The following is a 27,950-nucleotide window of genomic DNA, read 5'->3' as shown; positions in this document are numbered from 1 at the left end:
AAAAATGTTGGCAGGGAAGAAATTCCAGCATAGATGGATTTTCTGGTTCTTTTTTTTTTTGGTTTTTTCAGTCAGGGTTTCTCTGGGTAGCTTCAGAACCTGTCCGGGACCTCTCTCTGTAGACCAGGCTGACCTCGAACTCACAGAGATCCGCCTGCCTCTGCCTCCCGAGTGTTGGGATTAAAGGTGTGCACCACCACTGCCTGGCCACATTTTGACTTTTACAGAAGTCAAAGCTCAAACAATTACACTGGGTTCATCAGGGATTGCAACTGGACAAGAGGACCGGAAGACTTTTCACAAAATGGTTAGAAGCATGGGACGATAAGACTTCAGGAAGGAGGGGCTGGAGAGATGGCTCAGAGGTTAAGAGCACTGGCTGGTCTTCCAGAGGTCCTGACTTCATTTCCCAGCAACCACATGGTGGCTCACAACCATCTATGACTGTATTTTCACGAGATCTGTTGCTCTCTTCTGGTGTGTATGCATACAAACAAAACACCTATATACATAAAACATAAACAAATAAACCTTTGGGAAAAAAAAAAGACTTGAAAAAAACCTCCCCAAGTCATGTAATCATAAAGGCAGAAATGGAGGTTGGACGCGGTGGCGCTCGCCTGTCTTTGGAGACTGAGGCAGGACTGGCCTGAGTTTGAGGTCAGTCTGGGCTGCACAGTGAGATCCTGTTTAATTAAGGTGTTTTTGTTTGTTTGTTTGTTTCCTCATCATAAATACTGTGGGTAGAAGTCGTCTGGCGACCTCCTGCGATGTATCTAAAGGCAAAGAAGGCAAAGCCAGTGTGATCTGAGATAGGGAATTCAAAGATGGTGGAGATGTGACTGAACTCCAAAGTCCTTCAAAGGACCCGAGTCGCTTCTAAATTTCCCTCCACCCATCGGCTGCGGGTCTTCTTATTAGAAATACTCACTTCTAAGCTCTGTCCTAAGACTTGACGGACTCCAAATACCATGAGGCTGTAGCTTGGAATCTACATGTTTGAAACCGCCTGGAAGCCCGCAGGCTGTCACAACCAGAAAGAGCAGCCCCAGGCCCCGCCCCCGCAGGTCCTGGCCCCGCCCTCCTCCTTTGGTCCGTCCCCGCCCCTGCCATGCCCATCAGCCCGGACCTTACAAGCATGGCGTAGTCCCCGCCTCTAGCCCCGCCCCCGGCGTGATTGTCGGACCCCTAGCCTATTCCCACAGGCCTGGCTCCAGGCTCCACCTCCTCCTTCATGCTATGGCGGCCTCCGGAGCCCTTTCCCATGACACCTTGCGCTCGGCTGTGTTTGTTGCCTGGCAACTCCCAGGCCCGAGTCCCGGGCCGGGGATTCTCTGCTCGGCCATGGGGCCGTGGGGCTTCCCGCTGCTCCTGCTGGTGCTGCTGAGCTGCTGCGCTTCAGCGAGCACCCAGGCCGTGGCTACCCCGGCCGTGGCCACCCCGGCTGTGGCCACCCCGGCCGCAGCTACCCCGGCCGCGGCCACCCCGGCTGTGGCCACCCCGGCTGCGGCTACCCCGGTTGCAGCTACCCCGGCCCTGGCCACCCCGGCTGCAGCTACCCCGGCCCTGGCCACCCCTGCCGTGGCCACTCCTGCCGTGGCCACCCCGACCATGACGAAGGAGGACCTCAACTCCACCGAGGCCACCCCAGCCACTCTCAAGCCCTCCTCCTCGTCGCCTAGGACCCCGGGGACTCCCAGGGCTCCGGAGCTCTCTGGCCCCAGGCCCACCCCGGTCACGGACGGTGGGTACAAAGTGTTAACTCCCCAGAGCGGGTAGAAGACTAGTGAGAACGTAGGGAAAATGATAACCGCTCCAAGTTCCGTCCTTCTCAGGCTCCCTGACCTCACCCAGAGAGGGAGACCGGAGCGCGGAAAGCGGGGCCTAAGTGGGACACTCTCAGATCTTGGAAAAACTTCAGTTAGTCCCGGGCAATGTTAATGCCCAAAGTGCATAATGAATAAATTCGCGCAGCTGAAGATGAAGTTAGTTTCTGGGACGTGGAGGAAATGAACGCATAGGCTCTGTTGAACTTTTCAGTAAGAACATTTCAGACGCCGAAGGTGCAGCTCACTTGGAATGAATGGGGAAGGCCTTTCCCTGTTGATTTCGGCTTGCCTCCAGTGTAGAGTGGGAGGAGGGAAAGTGTAAGTGAGGGCTTAGGCCCAGATATGAGGGTTTGTGTTTATGGATAATGAATGTGTCTCAGCAACTGGTCTTACTTTAATATATATATTGCATTTACTTATTTATGTATTTGGGCATGAGATACCACGGCCATGTGGAGGTCATAGGACAGCTTGAAATTTGCTCCTCCCAAACCAAGTGGGTGCCTGGCCTGTTGGCAAGTGCCTTTATCTGTACTATATCACCAGCCGAGAAACGGATCTTTTAGTCTTGCAGTTACACATTTAGTGAATATTTGATAATCTGACTTTACACCTGTGACTTCAGAGGCTCTGTGACCCTTTGAGTTTGTGAATTTTTTTTTTTTAGATTTATTTATTTATTATACATGTATACAGAAGAGGGCACCAGATCTCATTACAGATGGTTGTGAGCCACCATGTAGATGCTGGGAACTGAACTCAGGACCTCTGGAAGAGCAGTCGGTGCTCTTAACCTCTGAGCCATCTCTCCAGCCCCGAGTTTGTGAAATTTTGTAACCGCATTTTTTCTAGGGTGAGGGTTTGTAGCAGTCATTAGGTTCTCAGTGGAGCTGTGATTTCAGAAAAAGAATTTCAGACAGTCTTTTCTGGATTGAGAGTAGCAGTGTGTGTTTGTGTGTGGTTTTTATTACTGTTTGAGAGAAAAAGATCTTTCACCCAGTAAGGCTGAGCGTATAGATAACTCAAAAGAATTGTCTTTGGCTGCTATCCTGAATTCTTTGAGTTAATTTCAGCTTATTCTTCTTGGAGGCCTCCTTTGAAAACTATGAGTAGTTTATGAGAAAAAAAAAAGTACAAAGGCTGGTGGGTGGTGTGGTTCAGTGGTTGGGTGTTCACTTAGCTTGTAGGAGGCCGTGGGTTCACTCTCCAACACCAAACGGGGAAACAAATGAGAAATACATTTGATACTTGAATATATAAACCAGACTCTCTGCTTTGTGTTTAGCCTGCTGACTTGTGAATTAACAGAGAAGTCAAATCATTGTATGTGGGGACAATATAGCCAGGCATGCGTGTCTGAAACTCCATAAGGTTTTTCTTTGAGAGGGGGTGTTGTTTTATTTTTTTAGAGGCAGGATTTCTCTGTGTAGCCCTGGCGGTCCTGGAACTCCTGTGAAGACCAGGCTGGCCTCCGAACTCACAGAGATCTGTCTGCCTCTGCCTCCCAAGTACTGGGACCAAAGGTATGCACCGCACCACCCGGCCTTACACTTCACTTCTTTTTTTTTTTTTTTTTAAAGATTTATTTATTTATCATGTATACAGTGTTCTGTCTGCATGTATGCCTGCAGGCCAGAAGAGGGCATCAGATCCCCTGGAACCGGAGTTACAGATGGCTGTGTGCTGTCATGTGGGTTCTAGGAACCAAAGTTAGATCCATTGCAAGAGCAGCCAGTGCTCCGAACTGCCTAGCCTTCTCTTCAGGCTCTCGGTTATTTCTTTCAAAGGGTTTTCTCTGTTTGACAGAGAATGAATAAGGCAGTAACGTTAGTAATGAATTGAAACAGTGTAGTCAAATACTGAGTGCCCAGAGCTCTCGGAGACCGTTGGAGACCGGAGGAGGCTCTCTCTGCTCATGTGGACATCTCTGTGAAGGGGGGCTGACAGTGGAATGCAGAAGAGTCAAGATGAGAGGCAGGGCAGATAAGGTCAGAGTTGCTACCGCACTGAGGAGTGGGGTTCCTGCTTTTCCTCCATGCGGTGTTATCCTGCCATCAATTTATTACCCTGTATTGTAAATTTTAAAATTAAAAAAAAAAAAAGAACATTTTGGCTGGACAGTGGTGATGTACCCTTTAATCCTAGAACTCAGGAGGCAGAGGCCTGAGTTCAAGGCCAGCCTGGTCTACAGAGTGAGTTTCAGGACAGCCAGGGCTACACAGAGAGACCCTGTCTCAAAAAGAAAAGAAAAAAGGACATTTTAAGTCAAAATGGGAACATTTGATTATTGGTTAGGATCTTATGACTAGGAGTTCAGTTTCAAAGCAACCAGCTGAAAAAGCCTTTAATCCCAGTGGTTAATCCCAGCACTCAGGAGGTAGAGGCAGGGGGATCTCCAGGTTCGAGGTCAGCCTGGTCTACAGAGTGAGTTCCAAGACAGCCAAGGCAGAGAAACCCTTCCTTGAAAAAAAAAAAAAATTGAAAATAAAAAACAACCGGGGTGTGTGAGGAAAGGGATGAGTTGCCAACAATCCTTCCTTGGAATCGACTCTGAAGTATGAGCGCAGGCATCTGCAGCCACCTCAGGGAGACCCTGACGGGGGGGGGGGGGGGGGGGTACTCAAAGTGACTGAGGTAGCTTTCCCACAAGCACTGGAGGAACCAGATATCTTGTGACATTGACTTCTGGGGTCCTTAGGTGGCAGGGAGCAGTAACAGCCTGCTCTCTGTGACCCTCTGAACACCACCCCCATCCCCGTCTTTATTTCTCAGTTGCTGCTCTGTGTGTCTGTGACCTGCTTCCAGCCCAGTGTGACGTCAACTGCTGTTGTGACCCTGACTGCAGCACCATGGATTTCAGCGTCTTCTCTGCCTGCTCAGTCCCAGTTGTCACGTAAGCATACGACAGGGAGTTCTGATGGCCAGGACAATAAAATTTGTGGACACGAAATGTGTTCCTCACTATTTAGAAGCCCTGCTGTACAAAGCCCTGTGTGTCAGAAGCAGTTGCTTATCTTCATGCAACCCCACAACAGTGTGGGCAATGGAAGGGCATGTGTGTTACCTCTAGAGGAGCCGTTCTCAACCTGTGGGGTCGTGACCTTTGGGGGTCACATGTCAGATATCCTGTATATCAGATAGTTACATTGCCATTCATAACCAGGGAAAAATTACAGTTATGAAGTAGCAATGAAATAATCTTATGGTTGGGGGTCAGTACAACATGAGGAACTGTATTAAAGGGTCACAGCATCAGGAAGGTTGAAAACCACTGCTCTGGAGTGTTATGAAATAAGACTCTCTGTGTTTGTAGATTAATGTTTGAGCTGTGCAGAGGTAATGTGTCACCAGTTTGTACCTTTGAATTAGTCTCATAGAGCCTAGGTGTGTGTGCACCTTTGTGTGTATAGTATATGCCTGAGTGTGCATGTATAGTGTAAGTATGGGTGTGCTTATCTTTGTGATATGGGTGTTGGCCAGAGGTCACATGGGTCTCTTCATCTTTTGCTTTCCACCTTAATTTTGTTTGTTTGTTTGTTTATTTTAAGGTAAGGTAGCCCTGGCTATCCAGGAACTCACTCTGTAGACCAGGCTGGCCTCCCTAGTGCTGGGATTAAAGGCCTATAGCAGCACCATCCAACTCCACCTTCATTTTTGAGATGGGTTTTCACACTGAGCATGGAGCTCCTTTTTGTTTTTTTGGCCAGACTGGCTGGCTGACAGCTTGTCTCCTCCCCTGCCCAGTGCCCTGATACAGATACAGCCTGGCTTTTATCCATGCCGGGAACCGAACTTAGGCCCTCATGCTCCTGAGTCGAGTACTTTACCCACTGAGCCACCTCCCCAGCCCCTGTCTTTCCCAGCTCTTTCTGTGGACACTAACTAGTTAGTTGGGATACTTGGTGTGCACCTCTCTGGTTGAAAACAAAGCAAGGATTGATTCTCAGTTCACAGTGCATGGGAAATGATGAGACCTTCTCATGGGAATACAAGGTGAAGAAGCGATCAGTTCTGAGTAATCTCATCTTGTTTTTCAGAGGTTTTTGCAAAAAATAACAGCCCTTTGAAAAGGCTCATGCATTCAGGGTGGGACCAGCTTACTGCAGAGAGAGCTGACTGAAATTCAGTGACAGCCACATGACAGGCTTAGTCCTTTTGGAAACACAGTGGACTCTTGCCATGGGAAATCCTTTTATCAACCCTTGGGAGAAACCGAATCCCCCTCAAATGTTGTGAAGAAGCTTGGAGAGCAGGTTGCTGGAGGGGGTCCTTTTCTGGCTTCCAGGACCAGAGATTGATTTAGCCTTCCTTGAAAATAAGTCTGCTCTTGTCTTGGGTCTGTAAGCATGTACCACCAGCCCTGTAAGAAGGTCATTTTTGTGGTTGGGGTTTTAGCTCAGTGGTAGAGTGCTTGCCTAGCAAGCCCAAGGCCCTGGGTTTGGTCCTCAGCTCTGGAGAGGGGCAGGGGAAGAATGTCATTTTTGAATTGGAGTGCCATTTATTAAAATACAGTAATTAAGTTTTTTTGAGACAAGGTTTCACTGTATATCCCTAGCTGGCTAAGAACTTTTTTTTTTTTTTTTTTGGTTTTTCGAGACAGGGTTTCTCTGTGTAGCTTTGCGCCTTTCCTGGAACTCGCTTTGGAGACCAGGCTGGCCTCGAACTCACAGAGATCCGCCTGGCTCTGCCTCCCCAGTGCTGGATTAAAGGCGTGCACCACCACCGCCCGGCTAAGAACTTCTTATGTAGACTAGTCTGGCCTTGCACTCAGAGATCTACCTGCCTCTGCCTCCCGAGTGCTGGGAATAAAGGCATGCGCTACCACCACCCAGCTACCTTTTATTATTTTTATTTTTAATTATGAGTATGCATGTGTGTCTTAGGCGGGGTGTGGGGAGGGTATGCACGTGGGTATAGTTGCCTGCTGAGGCCAGAAGAGGGTGTTGGGTTCCCTGGACCTGGAGTCATAGGAGGCTGTGAGCCGCCCAGCATAGGTACTGGGAACCAAACTTGGGTCTTCTTCAAGAGCAGTACACACTTTTAACTAACTGATGAGTCATCGCTCTGGCCCCCTTAAATTTTTGAGACACGGTCTCTTTATGCAGCCCTGGCTGTCCTGGAACTCACTTTGTAGACCAGCCTGGCATTGAACTCAGAGATCTGCCTGTCTCTGCTTCTTGAAGACTGGGAATAAAGACATGCATCATAACACCCAGCCCCTGAGCAGCCTTTTTAAATTACATATTTATTTATTTATTTGTATATAAATAAATATATACATTTTTTATATTTATGTATATGTATGCTCAAACTATGGTGCCCAAGTGGAGGTCAGAGGACAACTTTAGGGAATCAGTTTTCCCCTTCTATCATGTGTGTAGGTGGAAGAGTTTCTTTCAAATTTATTTAACTTTTTTTTTTTTTTAATGTGCATTAGCATCAGATCCTCTGGAACTGGAGTTACAGACAGTTGTGAGCTGCCATGTGGGTCCTAGGAATTGAACCTGGGTCCTCTGGAAGAGCAGCCAGTGCTCTTATCCACTGGGCCATCTCTCCAGCCCGGAAGTTTCTTTCTTTCTTTCTTTCTTTCTTTCTTTCTTTCTTTCTTTCTTTCTTTCTTCCTTTCTTTCTTTTAAAAAGATTTATTTATTTATTAGGTATACAGGAGAGGGTGACAGATCTCATTACAGATGATTGTGAGCCACCATGTGGTTGCTGGGAATTGAACTCAGGACCTCTGGAAGAGTAGTCGGTGCTCTTAACCTCTGAGCCATCTCTCCAGCCCAGGTGGAAGTTTCTTGGTCCCTCCTAGACCCACGGTTCAGATGAATCTCTCCGACCTAAGCTCTCACAGCTGCTTATAGAATAATCACCGAGAGACTTATATTAATTACAAACCATATGGCCCATGGCTCAGGCTTCTTGTTCGCTAGCTCTTACATCTTGACTCCACCTGTTTCTATTAATCTGTGTCTTGTCACGTGGCTTCATGGCATTATCTGCTCTCATCCCATCCCACCAAGAGAATTATGAACCAAATTACATGCTACTGTAGCCACAGCTCTTTGGGGAGGCCTGGGGCAGGAGGATCACTTGAACTCCTGTGTTGGAAGATAGCCTGGGCAATTATAGGGAGACCTTATCTCTAAAAAAGAAAGAAAAAAATAGCGAAAGCCCTAATGCTAATTTGTAGTGTGCCCCATTATATAGGCTCCAGTTCATAAAGGTTTCATTATGTTTAACTGCCAACAACTCCTGTCGTATAATGACTTGGAAATCTGTTGGTGGGCATCTGCGTGAATCTGTCCCCCACCCGATGGAACCTTCGTGAGGACAGGAGTAGCTATTGTAGGTGCTGTCGGTGCCTGCCCGGCTGATACCGTGTAATGGGCCTTCTTTAATTGTCTTGACCGGCAGGGATACCACTTCATGGTGAGTGCTGGCCTAGCGTGTGCCAGGCTCTCGGTGTGTGGTTCCTGGTGACACACACCAGTTGACTAGGGTAAGAGAGTTCTGGCTTGACCTCCGCTGTTGTCACCTTTCAGGTAGACACCAAGCCCAAGGCGCGTGGCCTCTGCTCTTCCTGGCCTTCTTTGTAGGGCAGGAGGGGGCAGGACGGAAGCAGGGCCTGGCGGGGGCTAGGCAGGGACTCTACGCTTGGCCACCTTCTGGGCCTTCTTGAGCACCTCCTCTGTGCATTTGAGACATGGAACTGAGTTCGCCCATACTGCTTTTAAGAGCTTACTGTTGCATGAGCGAGGGGTGAACGAGGCAGGCCCTGAGGAACCCCAGAGAACGCCGTCTACCTCAGCTAGGCGGGGAAGGCTTTCTAGAAAAGACCATCGGAGCTGTGCTGAGTCCTGAGGGTCAAGCACAAGCTGGGGGACAGGCATTGTAGGCTGTGACATTGACTGAACGAACAGGTAGCTGAGATAGAGAAGAATGGGGAAGAGAGCAGGGCAGGATGGCTCAGTGGGTAAGGGTGCTTCCTGCCAAGCCTGCTGACCTGAGCTTGAGCTCTAGGACTTACATAGTAAAAGGAGAACTGACTCATGTAAATTGTCCTCTGACTTTCACATGTGTGCCGTGGAAAAAGCACCTCTCTCTCTCTCTCTCTCTCTCTCTCTCTCTCATCAAACAAATAAATAATAAAAATACTTTCAAGGGGACTAGAGAGATGGCTCAGAGGTTAAGAGCACCGACTGCTCTTCCAGAGGTCCTGAGTTCAATTCCCAGCAACCACATGGTGGCTCACAACCATCTGTAATGAGATCTGGCACCCTCTTCTGTGTACATAATAAATAAATAAATAAAAAATACTTTCAAATCTTCCTGGTATGCTTTTATATTTATTTTATTTAGATGTGTGTGTGCCTGTGTGTGCTGTGTGTGCCGGTTACATGTAGTGCCCACAGAATCCAGAAGAGAGTGTCAGATCCCCTGGAAGTGGAGTTATAGGCATGAGCTGCCTTGATGTGGGTTCTGGGATCTGAACCTAGGTTCTCTGTAAGGGCAGTAAATGCTTAACCACTGAGCAGCCTCTCCAGCTCCCAAAATATCATAATCTTAATGCTGTTCAAGTTTATGGAAAAGTGCACTATACTCCACACCCAGCAGCCTTCCCTTAAATGTTGTTTGTTGTTGTTGTTATTATTATATATTTTTGAGATAGGGTCTGTGTAGCTCTAACTGACGTGGAACTTGCTGTGTAGACCTGAACTCAGAGACCCACTTGTCTCGACCGCTCCGGTGTTGGGAATACAGGCGTGCACCAGCATGCCTCGCCAAAGTTATTGTGCTTGTCTTCTTTCTGTTAGAGATAAAAGCTTCAGGGCCACGCTTGTAAGAGCAAATAAACACAAACGGAGTCTGTTGTGACTTCCGACTCCATCGGCGTCCTCGTGGTTCCTGTTAGTGTAGTGAAGGATCTGGAGATGAGCCTGGCGTAGACTCTGCACGGCCAACTCACTGTCGTTTTCGACTCTCAGGGGTGATGGGCAGTTCTGCAGTCAGAAGGCAGCCGTCTACTGGATGAACTTGACGGCAGACCCTCCTCACCGAGTCTTTAGACTCACTGACCAGATCAACCCTTCCGTCTTCTGCGTCCATATTTCAAACTGTAAGTATTTGGCTTTGATAGATGTTGTGAAGCCCTGTCTTTCTTTTAAAAGTTTCTTTTTGGGGAAAGCACTTCATTCAGTTCCATTTAAAGCGCCCATCCTGGGTGTGGGCTGTGTGAATAATTCAAGGCTGGAGGCTGAATTTACAGTAACTTTATAGGTCCTTGGCACACACTGTCTTCAAGTCCTTACGCTGTTAGCTGTCTTTATCTTATGCTTGACTTCAAAGAGGTTTATGTGCTGTAGACATAGGAATCTGGGGTGTGCGTGTGTGCATACATGTGCATGTGTGTGCATGCACATTTATTTCCTCTTGGAGTAAAAGTTGAAAGTCAGTTTCATCTTTAAATGTTACCTGTGGTTTCCATTTCCTTTTTCTTTGTTATTTTTACTGAGAGTATTTGCATGACTACAGGATCTGTATTTTTACCTGAGCAGTCAGCCTAGGCAGTGTGTTGCTCGTGAGTGTGTGCTGTTCTCAGGATAGCAGAGGCACACTCATGGCTTTGGCAGTCCAACTTCATCGTCTCATCCCAAAGTCTTTCCGTATTTGGGATGTGTTCCCCCATGATTAAAGACTTGGGGGAATGTGCTATGACTTATCCTCAGTGACAACTGGCCATGACTGCCTTTTTTTGTTTGTTTGTTTTTTGAGACAGGGTTTCTCTGTGTAGCTTTGGTGCCTGTCCTGGATCTTGCTTTGTAGACCAGGCTGGCCTCGAACTCCCAGAGATCTGCCTGGCTCTGCCTCCCAAGTGCTGGGATTAAAGGCATGCGCCACCACCGCCCGTCGGCGGCAATGACTGTCTAAGCCATAACAGCAGCCCAGTGGACATGGAGCCTGCCTCTTCTTCTCCCTTCATACCCAGCACAGGAGGTGGCTGCCAAGAGATGAATGAGTCTTATCTCCCCACAGCCCCTCAGAGAGTGTTCCCTGGAGGCGGGAAGAAGCAGACGCTTGTCTGTGCGCTGGAGAAAGTGACCAGCTCTGTCTCTTGGTTTCTGCTGTTTTTTCCCTGCAGGCCTTCGAAGCAATCACTACCGACCACACTGTTAGATGCAGCCAGGTCTACTGATTCTGTTTGTTCATTGATTTCTCAAGACAGGGTCTCGTTGTGTATCCTGGCTGGCCTGGAACTCGCCATATAGACCAGGATGGTCTTGAACTCATTATGATTAGGGATTCTGTTCACTTAACAAGCCTCAAGAAATCCCAGGAGAGGCAAATATACAAGAAAACTTTTTTTTTTCTTTTGAGACAGAGTTTCTCTGTGTAACCTAGCTGTCCTGGAACTCACTATGTAAACCTTGAACTCAGAGACCCACCTACCTCTGCCTGTGCTGGAATTAAAGGCATGTGCCACCACCATCCAACAAGAAATCATTTTAAATTACCTTTGTTTGTGTGTGTGTAACCATACATAGGCTAAGGGTGTCTTTTCTGGAGTCAGTTCTCTCTTTAGTGATGTGGGTCCTGGGGATCAAACTCAGGTTACCAGGCCTGGTGGCAAGCGCCTTTATCTGCTGAGCCATCTAGATAGCCCAGAAAAACTTTTCTTATATCAGTCTTTTTGTTTGTTTGTTTGTTTTTGTTTTGTTTTGTTTTTCAAGACAGGGTTTCTCTGTGTAGTTATCTCGCTCTGTAGACCAGGCTGGCCTCGAACTCACAGAGATCCACCTGCCTCTGCCTCCTGAGTGCTGGGATTAAAGGTGTGCGCCACCACCGCCAGGCTCTTAACATCAGTCTCGTTGCTACTAAGAAGGGGTTTCCAAGTTGAGCTGTCACGTACTCCACACCTTTCTTCTGATTTTTAACGCTTTGTCTAAAAACAGACAAGCCCGCACTGTCCTTTGCTACTCCAGAAGTGCCCAACGAGAACAATTTCGACAGACTGATGCAAGCATCAGGTGGTTTTACGCCGAGTGTCGAGTCGGATGTTCCTTCCACGGCCCCATCAGATGCCCCACAGCCCACTAAATACGAGGTGAGCCAACAACTAGGGGCAGTCTCTCATCTGTCCTGAAATACTCCATAAGCTCATTTCAGTATCAACATAGAAAGCCAAACTGCCAGCCCTCGGGACATGGATGACACCAGAGAGATATTGCTGTCCTCTCAAAGAGCATGGGAATTCAAGCGATGTTCAAATTCTGAACCCAGGATTTCAGGTCACTTCTGCAGTTGGATTTTTTGTTTTGTTTTGTTTGTTTGATTTTTTGTTCAGGGTTTCTCTGTGTAACAGCTCCAGCTATCCTGGAACTCACTCACTTCATAGACCAGGCTGGCCTCAAACTCCCGAGATCCGCCTGTCTCTGCCTCCCGAGTGCTGGGATTAAAGCCATGCGCCAGCGCCGCTCAGCTCTGCAGTTGAATTTTATCTCTGCAAAATTTTCTATTCTTTTCAGCACAGGAGAGTGTAGGAAAATGATTGAAGCCTGCCTCTGGGCATGAGGAGTGGACCGCCTGGATGCCAGGTCCTCTCAGAGTCGTTTTCTGTTTTGTGGACGTTAGGAGGCTGTGTGCTATTTTATATACCCCTTCATTAGCAAACCCGTTAATGTTGGATGTACTTTTCCAAAGCTGGGCGTACTGGTACCCACCTATAATCTCAGTGGTGGGGAGTGGAGGCAGGAGGAGCAGGAATTCAAGTTTAAAGCAGCCTGAGCCACACGAAACCCTGCCTCTAAGCAGAACTGAGGGATTAAGTACTTTGTGTCTTCCCAAGTCATATGAAGGCTGGTTGCTGTTCTGTGGGCATCCCTGTGTGCTAGGCACTGTGGAGGGCTTTCTCAGCTTTGCCAAATGCAGCCTGGGAAGGACACACGGCTGGGAAGGACACACGGCTGTGCCACTGAACTGAGAGAAACAGGTGCAGGAAAAGAGCTTGGGGACCAGTGTCAGGACATCCTGACAAGCCTGCCTGCTGTGTGTCCCAGCATTCCAGTCTTGACAGCACTGGGGAAGGGACCCTGCTGCTCATGCATTCCCCAGCACCCCAGGCCCAGCCCTTCGATCCATTTTTAATTTTTCACCTTCGAGTCTCACTGTATAGTTGGTTCAGCTTGTCCTTGAAGTGATAATCTTCCCATCTCTGCCTCCTGAGTGGAGGATTACACCAGCCACTATCCACTCTTTTTTTTTTTTTTAATTAAAAACATTAATTGCGTGTTTATATTTATTTGGAGACTGGGTCTTATTATGTAGCCTTGACTGTCCTGGATCTTGCTATGTAGACCAGGCTGGCGTCAAACTCTTAGAGATCTGCCTGCCTCTGCCTTTGAGTGCTGGGCTCAAAGGTGTGCACCTCCATGCCAGGGTAATTATGTTTGTGTGTGGGGACATGTGCAAGTGAGTGTAGTGCCTGCGGAGGCCAGGAGAGGGCGTTGGATCCCATGGAGCTGGAGTTACAGGTGGTTGTGAGCTGTCTTATGAAGGGCAGTTTAGAAACGGAATTGGATCCTCTGCAAAAGCACTGTGTGCTCTTTGTTTGTTTGTTTTTGTTTTTCGAGACAGGGTTTCTCTGTGTAGTTTTGGCGCCTTTCCTGGATCTCACTCTGTAGCCCAGGCTGATCTCGAACTCACAAAGATCCACCTGGCTCTGCCTCCAGAGTACTGGGATTAAAGGCGTGCGCCACCACCGCCTGGCGCACTGTGCGCTCTTAACATCCTGCCCCACCATCCTTTCTTAGCAGACCCAAGCTTCCAGTTGGAAGAGAATAGAGAGAGAGACCCGATCTCAAAAACTTAAGATGAAGAGCAATTAAGGAAGACATCTAGTTGACCTCTGATCTCCACAGCCCCTCCCTCACATCCACACACAGAAAATCTTAAAGATTTTAATGAGTGTCACAACTGCCATTTAAATGAGTGTTCCTGAACGGTGACTTGTTCACGCCTGTGCTCAGCCGTCCGATTCCTGTCCACGGAGGTAAACGCTACTTTAGCTTCTCATCCTGTGCCGGGGCATCCCATAATGAAACAGGCAACAGTACAGTGGCAGGCACTCGCAGGCGCGCACGTTCTCTCAAGCCTCGGTTTATTTACTTGAGATAGGCTCTCACCATGTAGCCATGGTTCACCTAACCCCCAAAGTGGACCAGGCTGACCTCTGATTTACAGACATCTGCCTGCCTCTGCCTCCCAAGTAGAGGACACAGTTAAACCTGGGTCAAAGGCATGCATCATCACACCTGCCCTAAGCAACTTTAATCCCATCCTTTGGGAGGCTGAGGCAGGAGGACCACTTGAGCCCTAGAGGAGTTCAAGACCAGCCTGGGCAATGTAGTAGGACCTCATATCTAAATAAATAAATAAATGAATAAATAAATTAGCTAATTAAGGGGCTAGAGCAGTGGCTCTCAACTTTGCTAATGCTGTGACCCTTTAATACAGTTGTGGTGAGCTCCTACCATAAAATGATTTTCGTTGCTGTTATGAATCGTGATGTAGATTTTTGACACGAGGATGGTCTTAAGCAACACCTGTAAAAGGGTCCTTCAACTCCCACGTTGAGAACCACTCTTCTAAACCTCTTCTGGGCAGCTCAGCTGGTCTCTGCTCCTACCAGGTGCTGGCTGGTCTGAGAGTCTCCTTTCCAGCTCTTCTGCCTGTCTCAAAGGGACTCTCAGCTTTTCTTGCTTACTCCGGCAGGGAGGAGTCTAGTGAATCTGGTCAGTTTCAGGGACTTCCTGAAGCTCCTTTGAGGTGTTTACCTTCCTGCTTAAGGAGCTTCCGGCAGGGTAGAATGATTCGATCTTGGAGGAAACTGTAACACAACAGGTTTGGCTGTGTTGCCCTGGCTGGCCTGAGACTGTGTAGATCAGGTTGGCCTCAAACTCATAAAGATCCGTCTGCCTCTGCCTCCTAAGTTCTGGGATTAAAGCTGTGCACTATCACACAAACTTAAAATGTATTTGAAAAAGGTGTGTGTGGATGTGATTGGCAGCTGAGAATGAGCCCCGTGTGGCAGGGACTGTGCTCAGCACGTGTCCTCAAACCCCTAGCCCCGTGGGCACTGCCATGTGTCCAGTGCATGCTGAAGGAACGCCTGTCTCACTTGTGGGTTCTGTGTTTGCAGTACGGAGTTCCTCTGCAGACTGCAGGCGCGTCTTCAGGTTCGTTTCTCAGCCTGCCCTCGCCTCTGACGTCATCTCTGTGCACAGATGAGAACCCTGCCGGTAAGAGCGTGCCCTGCTCCTCCTGTCAGTCACGTACGATTGCCAGTTAAACAGGCTTCATAACCTAAGGACGCTTCAGGTAGAGAGGCCTCAAAGGTCCTGCCTGAAGAGGTCCTTTCTACCCTGGTCGGTGGCTGCCTGAACTCGGCGGTAAGCACCTGTAAACAGTGTCACGTAGACACATTTCGGGGATTGCAGATCTCTGCAGCATTCCATTAAGCACTTATGTGTGCTCTTGCCATGCTACACAAGGCTGGTCCCTCTGGTTAACCCTCACCCCGCAGCCAGAGACACAGCTCAGCAGGTAAAGGTGCTTGCCGCCAAGCCTGGCACCTTGAGTTCTCTCTCTGAGACTCCTGGAGTGGAGTGGAGGGAGGGAATCGACTCCCATAGGTTACCCCCTGCCTTCCACTCACATGCTGTATCTCTTGTGCGGCCACCCACCCACAGGTCAAATGTAATACAAAATTAAAATGGTTTGCACAGTATCCCTTGGGGTCAGCTAACATCACTAGTTCTTTGTTTTCTTCTCAGAAGTGGAACGGTGAGGCTTTCAGTTTCTTTTCACTTGTTTTGTCTATTTGTTTTGTTTATTTGTTTATTTATTTATTTTTAGTTTTTGAGACTCACTATGTAGCCCCAGCTGTCTCAGACCTTAATACATAGATCAGGCTGGCCTTGAGCTCCCAAAGACCTACCTGCCTCTGTGCCTCTGTGCCTTCCCAATGCTGGCGGTCAAGTCACTGCCACCATGGCTGGCTCTCACTTGGTTTCTGAGTCAGGGTCTCCCAGTGTATCTCACCCTGGTCTTTCCAACTCAGTCTCCCCAGTTTTGGGATCCCACGTGCGCACTCCAGGCCTGCTTGTGCAGGATTTCTTGGGCTGAGTCTCACAGTGGGAACACTGAGACCATTGTGCTCAAGTGCCTGGGTAAGACCCACTTCTTCCAGGAGAGCAGAGGAGCCGAGGCCTAGGGCCTGGGCAGCAGAAGGCTAAGGCCATGGCTGTCTAACCCACAGCCAGCTGGGAGCGACCGTAATGAGCAACTGATTAACAGGTTCTGTTGAGAAGCAGCTTCCTGCACATAGTAGGTCACTGCCAGTTAAAACCAACTGCAGCCTGGTGAGGTGGGCAAGCCTCGAACCCTAGCTCTTGGGAGAGGAGGGAGGACCACCAGTTTGAGGCCAGCCTGAGCTACATAGTGAGACCTTGTCTCCAAAAGCAAACACGACAGACTAAGAAGCCATCTCCACTTTTGAGTGTGGCAGAGCTCAGAGTTTGAAGCCGTTGGGGACAGATACTCTCCTGCCGTAGCTCGTGGAACAGTTGGTCCCACCCTGCCAAGGGCAGTGGAACATACGGATCCACGTTCCCAAAGCTCCTGCAGGAAGGCTTGGCCCACGTGCAAAAGCCCCATGCAGCCTGTGACAGCAGCAGCCGAGGCAGAGACAAGCGCAGTGGCCGTTAGCAGGGAACTGGGGAGTAATTATACTAAATCCACAAGAGAACACTAATTATCCCTTCACGGCTGCTGGAGAGTCTTCAGGATGCAGTCATTGCTCGTGGAAAAAATGCCCATTATAGAGTATCGTGCATGCATCTGTGGCCAAAAGGGGAAAATAATTGTTTAAAAAAAACCAACCTTTTACGTATGTGTTTTATTTTATTTGCATAGTGTTTCAGAAAGCTTCAGCAGCTAGTCACGCTGCTCCCTCTGGGGCAGGGACCTAGGTGGGGGACAGAATTGGGGGGAGACACTGTTCAGTATCCTTTGTGCCTTTTAAGTTTAGAATATTTTGCGTGTGCATTTCCTACTTGAAACCCGGCTTGAAAGCCCCATTTGAAACACGCTGCATTTGTGTTGATGATTATGTGGCCTTTTTTACATGACTGCTTTAGTTCCCATTCATTAGCTGATATGTTCTGTATTCCCCCACCCCGGGATGTTTCAGCATTCCTGGTGAGCCAGGCCTTCGAATGCAGCCGAAGGGTGGACATGGAAGAGTGCGAAGGAATGGAAGCCCTCAGCATGGCTCATTACAGCAGCCCTGCCATTCTGAGGGTAAGGGTCACCTGGACGCACGACTGTGCTCTGCTCTTGGCACAAAGATGGAGTGATCTCAGCACGGGCCCGGCCCGGGTGGGAGGTTGTGTTCTCTAGCACCGTGGCGTCGGCGGCTGCCGGAGTCGCCTTTAGGACGTTTGTATGGGCTCCAGGTGGACCTCGTTTCTGTTCATTCACCTTGGCAGCAGCTGACCAAGGCCAGGTCTTCAGTGACTGCTCACACCTTTAGAAATCATCCGGTGTTTTGATGGCTGTGATGGTGACAGCCCCATCGCCACCATCAAAGGTGGCCTCTCAGAAACAGCAGGGCCATGAGGAGGTTCGGCACAGTGCCACCAAAGCGGGCAGGCCTCTGGAAAGATGCTTCTGATGGGAAGGACGAGGTTGCAGAGGGAAATACAGTGATGGGCGCAGAGCTAGAAGCCCGGGAGGGCCAGTCCTGAGTGGGGGACGGCTGTTGTCTTAGCGATGGCTCTAATGGATGAAAATGGCTTAGCTGAAGCCGGAAAGGGCTGTAAAAATGCATGTTTGTTGTGCCTAACTAAGTTTATTGTGGTTTCTTTTGTCTAGGTGCCCAATTCAACAACACAGGTAAAAGCATCTCTCTCTCTCTCTCTCTCTCTGTCTCTGTCTCCCCCCCCCCGCCCCCTCTCAGGGTAGGGATGGCAGGGGTGCCTACATGTGTGTGTATATATGTTGTTGGCTAACGGTCAACCCATGAGTATTACATTCCACAAGTCATCCACCTTTTTTTTTTCTTAAGACTTATTTTTACCCAGGCATAGAAACAAATGACTTTAATCCCAGCACTCGGGAGGCAGAGGCAGGCAGATCTCCGTGAGTTTAAGGCCAGTGTGGTCTACATAGAGAGTTCCAGGCCAGCCAGTGCAACACAGTAGTGAGATCCTGTTCTCAAACAAAACATATGTCAGGCCTTTCTGTGACATCCCTCCAGCTGCTCGAAAGTGCTTTGATTCTACCATTCCAAACTTGCCCAGTCCGCATGGTGTCTGTAAGACACAGCCCAGGGTTCCCACTTGACTCAAGCTGTTGGGGCAGCTTGGCAGGCAGAGCGTTGTGGAGGTTGCCTTTTTTTCTGTCACTCATGTCCCCACACTGTCCCCGTGGGGACAAGTGATTTCGACCTGGAGGACAGTTGTAGGTTGCTTTGGTCATGGGAGCAGGCATGTAAAGACTGCGTCTCTGTTTCCAGAGTGACGGCTCCAGCACTTGCCAGTTGAAGTTATAAACAGCTCCACATTCCCTGAAGACAGTGACATGAGCAGGTGTCTCAGGCACCTTCCCGGATAGTGGCCTCCAACCACTCAAATGGAGAGCCCTTGTCAGAAGCAGCGTGGCTGCCTTTAGGGGATTGGTTGATGCTTTTTCGCTCTTCTGGTGTTGGTCACAATGACAGATGTCCCTTCAAAAGTTTGTCTGGCCGCTGCCTCTACCTCCCGAGTGCTGGGATTAAAATTGTGCACCACCACCACCCGGCTGGTTTTTTAAATTTTTCTTTTAGTTTTTATTTTATGTGCATGGGTGTTTTGCTTGATGTATGTATGTCCACCATGTACATGCCTGCTAGTCTTGGAGGCCAGAAGAGGCTGTCAGATCCCCTGGAACTGGAGTTACAGCCACTTGTGAGCCACCATGTGGGTGCAGATGGACTGTTGGGCTCTTTCCGTCTCGGGGATGAATAGACATCTGAGAACGCCGCCTTCCGACTTTTCTCTGAAGGTCGTGTATATGTATGTGTGTTTTCATGGAAATACCTCACTCTTGCAGAAGTGGGTTCACAGCACGCACAGTGCAGTGCATGGCAGTGTGCATGTCCTCTGCCTTGCATTATTGTTACTAAAGGTTCATTTTAGACTTTGGTTGCCGTAACAGTCACCGGTGCCGTATGTAGCCTGGTGTAGCCTCATAACCAAGGCTGTCTTCCCTCTCAGGTTTCCATCAAGATCCAGTCTGTCATGTATCGGTCTCTCAATCACACACTGACCCGGTTAGAAGGCCATGGCGTCTTACGGCCGTCTCTGGTCAGCGCTGGGCAAGACAGACTCTGCAGCAACGTTGTTCTCGAGGTAGGTGCCCAGTGTGCCTTTGCAGTTCTGCTCTGACTGCCTGACTCCAGCCGTCGGCCTGCAGGGGAGCCACACACACCCCCCAGGGAGAACTCTGGCCCAGACTCTGAGTTGTTTCTGCTGCTGCTCCGCTGTCTCAGTGGAGGACACGTCTTTACATGTCTCCCTAAACCCAACACCTTACAAGAATACAGCAAAATTTTCTTGTTGGCGCCTGGGGAGATGGCTCAGTGGCGTAAGAATGTTTGTTCCACAAGCATAAGGACCTGAGTTCAAATCCCTAGCACCCATGTAAAAAGCCAAGCATGGGAGGAACCGGGCAGCGGTAGTGCACGCCTTTAATCCCAGCAATCAAGAGGCAGAGGTAGGTGGATCTCTGTGAGTTCGAGGCCAGTCTGGTCTACAGAGCGAGATCCAGGACAGGCACCAAAATTACACAGAGAAACCCTGTCTCGAAAAACAAACAAACAAAACCAAAACAAGCATGGCTACTGTACCTACTGTACCTGGCTGTAACCTCAGCATTAGGGACAGACAAGCAGATCCCAAGCGTGCACTGGTTGGCCAGCCTGGCTGAAATAGAGAGCCTGTGGTTCCATGAGAGACTGTGTCTCAAGGCAGGAAGGCAGAGTTACAGAGGAAGACAGCGTCACGCTCTGGCCACACTCACACACACATACACACACGCACACACACACACTTTATTGTTACCACCATTTATTCGATTGGACACATTTCTTCTGCAGAAATAGACTGTTCAAATTGGGCTTGAGTCAGCCGATCTGAAAGATCAAACAATTGGTCACGGCGAGGCTGAGGTGGCTCTGTCTTCTGGGATGCTAAGGGGACATCACTGGTGTGACTGGACAGCAGAGTCGGGGCTGTGGCTCTTCTGTGGCTGCTGAGCGGTGGCGGGCAGAGGTGGACAAGCCCCGTTCTGTCCCAGGTGAAGTACAGTCTGCTGTACATGGCCGCAGGCCAGATCCGGGAAGCCAGCCTCTCCCTCGTGCTGGGGACATTCAGCAGCACAGTGACTCTCCTGCAGCAGAAGTTTGAGATTCACTTTATTCAGGTAAGTTTCAGTGTTCTTTCTCTTCAAGTGTTCCGCTGCCAAGCTGAAGGAGAGCCTGACTTCTGGGGGAGGCGCAGTCTAGAAGCGTGCCCCAGCTCCCCAGCCTGCACTTGCCGTGGTGTGTGGGGTTTGCCGGGAAGCCAGGTGCTGTCCCGGGCCTCACGGGCTCAGAGTGCTGTCCTCCTACTCTCTCCGGGATCCATTTATACCTCAGAGCAGGGGAGCTGTCTTCCAGATGTTACCACGAGGAGCACCGTGTTGCCCCCGCTGCTGCCGAAGTGATGTAGCACAGGACGTGCCTTGTCTTTCAGCACCGCGGCAAGCCTGTACCTCTCAGTGGCAACCCTGGTTACAGAGTGGGACTCCCGCTGGCCGCTGGCTTTCAGCCTCAGAAGGGGTATCCTTTGTTTGAATCTGTGGAGACGGTCACCTTCCCTGTCTGCATGGACGGACCGTGTTTCCCTTTGTTGCCGAGGATGCTGTGGGCAGCCTGTGGGAGGGAGCTTCCCCCGGGCCAGTGAGATGTGGTGGGGTTGGGTGTGAGTAGACACTTGGGGGAAGATGACGGTGTATTTCCAAGGACGCCGAAGCTGGGCAGTGGCGGCGCACGCTTTAATCCCAGCACTCAGGAGGCAGAGGCAGGCGGAGCTCTGTGAGTTCGAGGCCAGCCTGGGCTACAGAGCGAGTTCTAGGACAGCCAGGACTGTTTCACAGAGAAACCCTCATCTTGAAAAAAACAAAAACAAAAGAAAGAAACAACAGTACCAAGGACACCCGAAGGCAGGAGGGTTGGAATCATTTATTCCTTCGCTTTTTTTGTTTTTTTGAAGCAGATCTCTCCATGTCCTGAAGCTCACTATGTAGACCAGGCTAGCCTCAGTCTCACAGATCCTCCTTGGGGACTTGATCGTACCAGGAGAGCACTCTGCCACTGAGCTGTCCCTCAGCCCATTCCTTACCCTTCATTTAGAAACAAGGTTGTGGCGAGTTGCCCTGGCTAGTCTTGAACTCACCAGTTCAGGAGTCCTCACATGTGCAACCCTCCTTAGCCTTCTTAGTAGCTTGATTAGCAGCCCGGCCACCACACCCGGCTGGAATTAATGTGAAGGTGAGCCAGGCAAGGAAAAGATTTTACTGGCATCTCTTTGTCCCTTCCCGGGAACAACCCAGAGGCCCAGAGCAGGAGACTGCACCTCGCTCGTGTCTCATGTCCTACCGGGAAGCCATTTTCCTCCTGCACAGTCTGGCTGCTCGGGAACCGTTACCTCCCTTAACAGCCTGTGAATGTCTGGGATTATTCAGACAGCGAACAGACAAGGCCAGTTTACTGTTCTTCGCAGCGCAGGCGCGCAGGACTGCCTTGCCAGCGAGGGCCTCCGGGACCCCGTGCTGTTTGGCTACAACGTGCAGTCTGGCTGTCAGCTCAGGTGAGGGTGCCCGTGGCAAAGAGAGCATCCTCCCTTCCCCTATTTTCACCCAGTCACCAGCAAAACCACTGTAGCCCTGCCATTCCCCAGCACGGCAGAGGACCGATCGCAGAGCTGTGTGTGTGTGTGTTGTGGTTAAGAGCTTTTGAGTTCTCAGCAAACACATTTCCCTTGAAAGCCCTTCCTGTTTCTGGATTTTAACTGTGCGGCACAGGAGAGCCACTGAATGAAAACTGGAACGTGGTATGGGAGATGAGGCCTCCCTGCACAGCCCAGGCTAGACTCAAACCGCTGATCCTCCTGCCGCATACCGCAGCCTCCGGGTGCCGCAGTGGCATTTCTGGATCTTTGGGTCTGTGTGTTTGTGGCTGAATCCTCGCTCTGTACAAACACACTTGTCTTTGCCCCTTCATTTCCCGTCTCCACCCATGCATGCCCTTCCCACGTGGTTTGGAGGGACTCGGTCATTAGTGTGATTGCTGGTTCTGATCTCGGAGCAGCAAGTTCTTCCTGAGGGTTCCACTGAACACTTCCCCACAGGATGCCAGGGGGCAGCAGCCCAGGATAAACCCCAGGTCCCTCCTGTGGAACTCGCATGTGCCAGCACCCTTCAGGAGGACAGGATATGGGAAAGCCACTGTGTTGCCCGGCTTCTGGCCCTGGCACATCGTAGAGGGGGGTGGGGGTGGAATACAGGTTGGGAAGCTGTTGGGGACATCTCCATGACCAGGGGTTAGAAGATCGCATTTTTGGAGAGGAAGAAAGGCTGGAGGTTATCAGTGCCTCCCTGAGTTGGCCTGTCTTTCCTTCCCAAAGACTGACAGGCGCCATCCCCTGTGGGCTCCTGGCACAGAAGATCCAGGACCTGTTGAGAGGCCAGGCCTTCCCCGACTACGTGGCTGCGTTTGGGAATTCCTGGGCCCAGGACGTGCAGGACTGGGTGCCTGTGCGTTACATCACCCACTCCTCCAATGTGAAGGTAAAGGGGGAGGCTGCTGGCCACCTGCTAGTGTGCCCTCCTCTGCCAGCTGGGTCACAGGTGGGGTGGGAGTCGGGTGCTGCGGCCTGGCTAGGCTTTCCAGCTCTCACTTCTTCACAATGCCTCTGTCAGCAGTTGTCCAGCCTCTGCTTCCCCGGCTCGTGGGAACTGAAAGGACCAGAGTCAGCACCAGACACCCCAAGACCAGGTTCTCAGCACAAAGGAGCGACAGAGGCCAGGGAGTGAGAGACAAAGACAGGAGAGAGAGAAGGGAGAGGGGGAGGGATGTTTGCTCTGGAGAGACAAAGGCCTGCCTCTGATAGAGGAGACGGATGTGGCCCCTAGGCAAAAGGGGAGAAGGGAAACCCCATGTTAGGATGAGTTGGTGTGTTTTAATTGGGCGTGTTAATTAGGGTAGCCAAAGGGGGCTTTGATGACTGGACTTCAATCCTGTGATAATTGCACCTTGGTGGTCAGCCTCAGGACGAGGGAGTGGCCAGATAAGGGAATGGACCTTGGTGGCTGGCTTTAGGAATGTGATCTCACCGTATAGCAAGGCAGAGGGAATGGGGGAGGGCAAGGCCTGCCCGAGCCCTTCAGAAACAACATCACTGACCCCACAGGGCTGTTGAGAGGGCTAAGTTTGTTTGGCTATTGGCAGGACAAGGGGCCACTCCATATACTGGAAGCGCGAGTGACCACGACCATCACTGTGGTTGAGAAATAAACCTCCTAATCCAAAAAAATGACATCCAAATCTGAAACTTTAAGTGCCAACATGTCACCACCATGGTCAAAACTTGAGCCCACTGAAGTACCATTATTTCTAGACTGAGTGAGGTGGACATGAACAATGGATTTCCTGTCTAGCCTTCTGAATTTCTCAGTCATCAATGGCTATGCAAATATTCCAAACCCCAGGATGGTCGGCCTGGACAGCAGTGACGCAGTAAGCCTTCCCCAGGCATTTGGTGACAGGAGGGACATGGGATGTGGCCTCCTGTCTCCACCACCACTTCCATCCCATGCCTCGGGGCTATAATGGCAGCCCACCCACACATGAGCTCTTTCAGTTCCCAAGTTCCCCAAAGAGTTTAATGGAAGCTGACATCCTACAAATAGCTTCCTGGTCACACGTGACTCCTCCGCCCACCTCCTCCTTTTGTCTTAGCAGCCGAGTGTGGGCTGTCCCCAGCGGAGGCGTGCACTCCATTCTCCCCTAATTGCCCAGCTGTTTCTTGTCACAGCCGCGGCAGGCCTCTCATTATCAGCTTTGGATATTTTTAAGGAGTGGCGCCCGCCGTGGGGAGAAGAACCTCACCAGACCCCCCACTCCGAGGATCGCTTGACTCCTGCGCTCAGCCGCCAGTGAACCTGCGGGATGACTCTTAGCTTTCTGGCACTGGGTAAAGACACCAGTCCTCAGTGCCAGGGGAGCAGGCCCAGGGCATCTGCTGTTCACACCCGCTGCACCTGCAGCTTCTCCTAGCAACCGGATATTGGCAAAGCCGGCTCCGTGACAGGGTTTCTAAAGGCTCTTGCGAGCTAAGGAACCCGTTACTGCTTTTGACGGTCTCCAGTTTCACAGGTCTGCTAGCTTTTAATGCCAGGACATAATTTACAGAAAATATACGTGGAAAGTCAAACCTATGGGAAGTACCATAGCTTCGTGGGCTTCCCGTCTACCCACTGTGTAGCTTCTGCAGTTCCACAGTTATCAGCAAAAGGACGGATGGTCTGGAGGGCCCAATGCCCATTTCCCTTGGGACTGTCCAAGCCAAGGTCCCGGGACAGAGTCAGGATCCAGCCTTAGCTCGGGTAGCCCCATGCTGGCCCCCGCAGTGCAGATGAAGCACTGTTACCTTTCTTTTGTTTGTTGGACACAGGGTCTTTCTCTACAGCCCTGATTGTCCTGGAACTCCCTGTGTAGCCCAGGCTGGCCTCGAACTCACAGAGATCCGCCTGCCTCTGCCTCCCGAGTGCTGGGATTAAAGGCGTGAGCCGCCATTCCTGCCCTGCACCATTACCTTTCTTAGCGTACAGACACTGACTCTGTCCTGCGCTGTTTTGTCTTGTTTTTGGGAGAGGGGTTCAAGACAGGGTTTCTCTGTGTATAATCCCTGACTGTCCTAGAATTCAATTATTTTATTTTATATCCCCCCACCCCCACCCCCACCCCCGCAACTGAGGACCGAACCCAGGGCCTTGTGCTTGCTAGGCAAGCACTCTACCACTGAGCTAAAACCCCAACCCCCTAGAATTCAATTTTGTAGACCAGGCTGGCCTCGAATTCACAGAGATCTGCCTGCCTCTGCCTTCTGGGTGCTGAGATTAAAGGTGTGGGCCACCATGTCCAGCTTTTTTGTTTTGTTTTGTTTTTCGAGACAGGGTTTTTCTGTGTAGTTCTGCACCTTTCCTGGAACTCACTTGGTAGCCCAGGCTGGCCTCGAACTCACAGAGATCCACCTGCCTCTGCCTCCTGAGTGCTGGGATTAAAGGCGTGCACCACCGCCGCCGCCACCGCCTCCATCCAGCTTTTTTTTTTAAGATTGAAAAAGAAAATTCTGTGTATAAGCATATGTATGTATGTGCGCCATACGGGTGCCTAGGGCCTTCAGAGGCTAGAAGGAGGGTGGTGGGTCTCCTGGAACTGGAGTAACAAGTGGTTGTGAGCTGCTGTGTGGGTGCTGGAGACTGAACCCAGGCGGTCGGTCCTGCAAGAGCAGCCAGTGCTCAGAACTGCAGAGCCATCTCCCGCCCAAGTTGTATCTCCATTGCTAGTTGGTGAGATGAGATAAAAGCATGCTTCTGTTTCCTCTGTTCGCACTTGAACCCGAGCTACAATCAGATTCACCTTTTCTCTGTTGAATTCTGTCCGTCTCTCCCCTGCTGTCCCTCTGGCCAGTTTCCAGAAGCTCCTCTGAGGTGGATGTGGGCCGGTGGAGGCCCTGAAGGTCCCACCGCTGGATAGCGGGACTGCCCTCCCCCCACAGTGACCAGGCCTTCTTTGGGAACGGGCGGGGCGGGACCCTGTCTCTCACTGGGTGGTACAGTCGTGGGAGCCGAGGGGGCTGTAACGACTCAGGCTCTGGAAACTTACTTGTACCTGAACTCGTATAGTGCGTTCACCCTTGTGTTCTGAACGTTTTGTGATTGGTAAACATCTTACACACAGAATTCAAGTGCTCAGCTGTGGATCGCGGTTGTGTAATATTCTGGTTTAATCTAGTTTTCTCCTGCAGGGCCCGTGCCAGCTCCCTGTGGCTCTGGGGATAGAAGTGAAATGGACTAAGTATGGGTCCCTGCTGAATCCCCAAGCCAGGATAGTCAACGTCACTGCCCAGCTCTTCTCCATTCCAGAGGTAAGCCTGCTGGAGACGGTCTCCACGGGCTGGGGTGTGGCCTGACGGTAGGCCCAGGATTAGCCTGGGCTAACCCCCAACCTTGCACAGAAAGAAAGAAACAGAGTGAGAGGAGCAGGTGAAGACAGGACGAGGTGAGAGCAGGTATGACAGGAAAAGTTTATTACTTGGTGTGAAGGATTATAATTTCTATTTAGATTTCAGTCTTTTTTAAGACCGGGTCTCAAGGCTGGACTTGAGCTGTTAATCCTCATGTCACAGCCCACGTTCAGGGACAGGAAGCTAGTGCTGCTGTGCCTGGTGGAATCTGGTATTTTGACATAGGCTCATCTCCTGTAACCCAGGCTGGTCTCAAACTTGTGACTCTGTCGTCAGCCTCATGAGTAATAAGGAGCAAGTGCCATCGTGCCTCAAGGTCATCTCGAATCTTAAAACAGTTTCACCATCATCCTTTAACTTGTACTTCGAGGGGAAAACTCACTGACAGGTTTTATTCGGGGTCCCAGTTCTTGTGAACCCCGAACCGTGGTTGCTCTTGCTGGGTCAGCCTGGAGCGTGGTGCAGCTCGGCTGCGCCGGGCCTCAGCGACTCCACAGGCCTGCCAGACTCCAGCTGAGCGAGGAGGAGGAGGAGGATGACCGTGCCCGTTCTGTCTCTCCGTTACAGCCCCCGCCAGGGCCCGAGAGGACGGTGGTCGTCTCCACCACAGTGACGTTTGTGGATGTGTCGGCCCCTGCGGAGGCAGGCTTCCGCTCCCCGCCCACCATCAACGCCAGGCTGCCCTTCAGCTTCTTCTTCCCGTTTGTGTGATGCGGGTGACCCTGCAGCAGTGAGTACCCACCCTGACGGACCCTGACCCAGGTCCTCGTCCCCTTAAGCCAGCCCTCTGCCCATCTCCGCTGTCTTTTCCTCTCAGAAACTTGACCCTGCTGGGCAAGGGGGTCAGGTCTGGTGGTCACGGGCCTCGTCGCCTCTGGAGAGCTGGGAGGGACAGAGCCTAATGTAGCAATGCATGGAGAGCCTCCTCAGTGCATTACCCCTCCTCTCTCGGGAGCTGTCTTCAAAATGCCCATCAATGTTGGAGAAGTACAAACCTGCAAGAGGCTGTGTAAAAACGTGTGCCCACAAGGGCACTGTACCCCAAGATGATGCTAATTACAGGGCCGCCTGGGGCTCCCCCCCTGCAGTGAGCTAGCTCTATAACTGGTGGGCTGGTGTGGGCTGCCACCAGGGAGAGAGTGTGGTAGGCGGGCCCAGGAGAAAGAGGGCGCTTATTTTATACAGTAATTGTACAGTAATTGGGAGGGATGCTGATGAGAGCAGAGTCAGTTGGAAGCTGACACAGTTGGATGCTGCCGAGGAGGGGCTGGGTACCAGGATGCCTCCCCTAGGGGATGCAGCGCCAGAAGCTGTGGACCGGCCAAGAAAGGTTTTCTAGAAGGGGCTGGGGCGAGGTGCCAGCTTCTCCTCCTTTCAGAATGTGCTTACGAAAGGGTGGGCCGGTCCCCTACACACGGAGGGAAGCAGTGGCATTAAGTTTTACAAGCCCAATTCCTTGTCCATTTTCGAGCAGAGTCCAGCTGAGAAAAGGTGGTCATGATTCCTTCGCTGCGTGAGGAGGATGTGGATAGGTGGCTCCGGGTCAGACGGAAGAGGCAGCGGAGCGGACGGAGAGGTGTCCCCAGCATCCAGCGAGCGCAAGCCAAGGCAAAGATGAGGACCGGACCTGGCAGCACACAGTTCTCTAGGGTAGAGCTTCTGGAAGGCTAGTTCCTGTCCCCAGAAGTCCATTCTGTCTCAACAGCTTGTTGAGTCTCTCAATTTCTTGTTC

The 27,950-nt window shown here is 50.7% G+C and overlaps 2 protein-coding genes across 3 annotated transcripts in view; one reads left to right on the top strand and one right to left on the bottom strand.

Annotated features, from left to right (window-relative positions):
• The first annotated feature begins 1,274 nt into the window (after window positions 1-1,274).
• Window positions 1,275-27,777, top strand: Tctn1 (tectonic family member 1). Its single transcript, XM_037198686.1, has 15 exons — window positions 1,275-1,744; window positions 4,602-4,722; window positions 9,818-9,948; window positions 11,783-11,934; window positions 15,028-15,127; window positions 17,080-17,189; window positions 17,763-17,783; window positions 19,145-19,279; window positions 20,226-20,351; window positions 20,663-20,748; window positions 21,638-21,778; window positions 22,595-22,757; window positions 26,000-26,119; window positions 26,786-26,948; window positions 27,693-27,777. Exons 1-14 carry the CDS (start codon window positions 1,345-1,347, stop codon window positions 26,927-26,929), a joined length of 1,950 nt encoding a protein of 649 aa, XP_037054581.1. The 5' UTR covers window positions 1,275-1,344; the 3' UTR covers window positions 26,930-26,948; window positions 27,693-27,777.
• Hvcn1 (hydrogen voltage gated channel 1) overlaps window positions 26,260-27,950 on the bottom strand; it is a 32,826-nt gene continuing 31,135 nt past the window's right edge. For both annotated transcript variants that reach the window (XM_028885764.2, XM_037198687.1), the window contains one exon: window positions 26,260-27,950. In XM_028885764.2, the coding sequence (XP_028741597.1) occupies window positions 27,864-27,950 (87 nt within the window). In that variant the 3' untranslated portion in view covers window positions 26,260-27,863.

This window comes from Peromyscus leucopus, chromosome 23 (assembly GCF_004664715.2).
Source record: "Peromyscus leucopus breed LL Stock chromosome 23, UCI_PerLeu_2.1, whole genome shotgun sequence".
Lineage (NCBI taxonomy): Eukaryota > Metazoa > Chordata > Mammalia > Rodentia > Cricetidae > Peromyscus > Peromyscus leucopus.
Note: the sequence above shows the minus strand (reverse complement) of the source record. Positions and strands in the feature narration are given on the sequence as shown.

Coding starts and splice junctions, on each gene's coding strand:
- Tctn1 (XM_037198686.1), top strand. CDS start 1,345: ATGGGGCCGTGGGGCTTCCCGCTGCTCCTGCTGGTGCTGCTGAGCTGC. Junction 1,745..4,601: donor GCCCACCCCGGTCACGGACG/GTGGGTACAAAG, acceptor TTTATTTCTCAG/TTGCTGCTCTGTGTGTCTGT. Junction 20,749..21,637: donor GGCTTTCAGCCTCAGAAGGG/GTATCCTTTGTT, acceptor CAGCCTGTGAAT/GTCTGGGATTATTCAGACAG.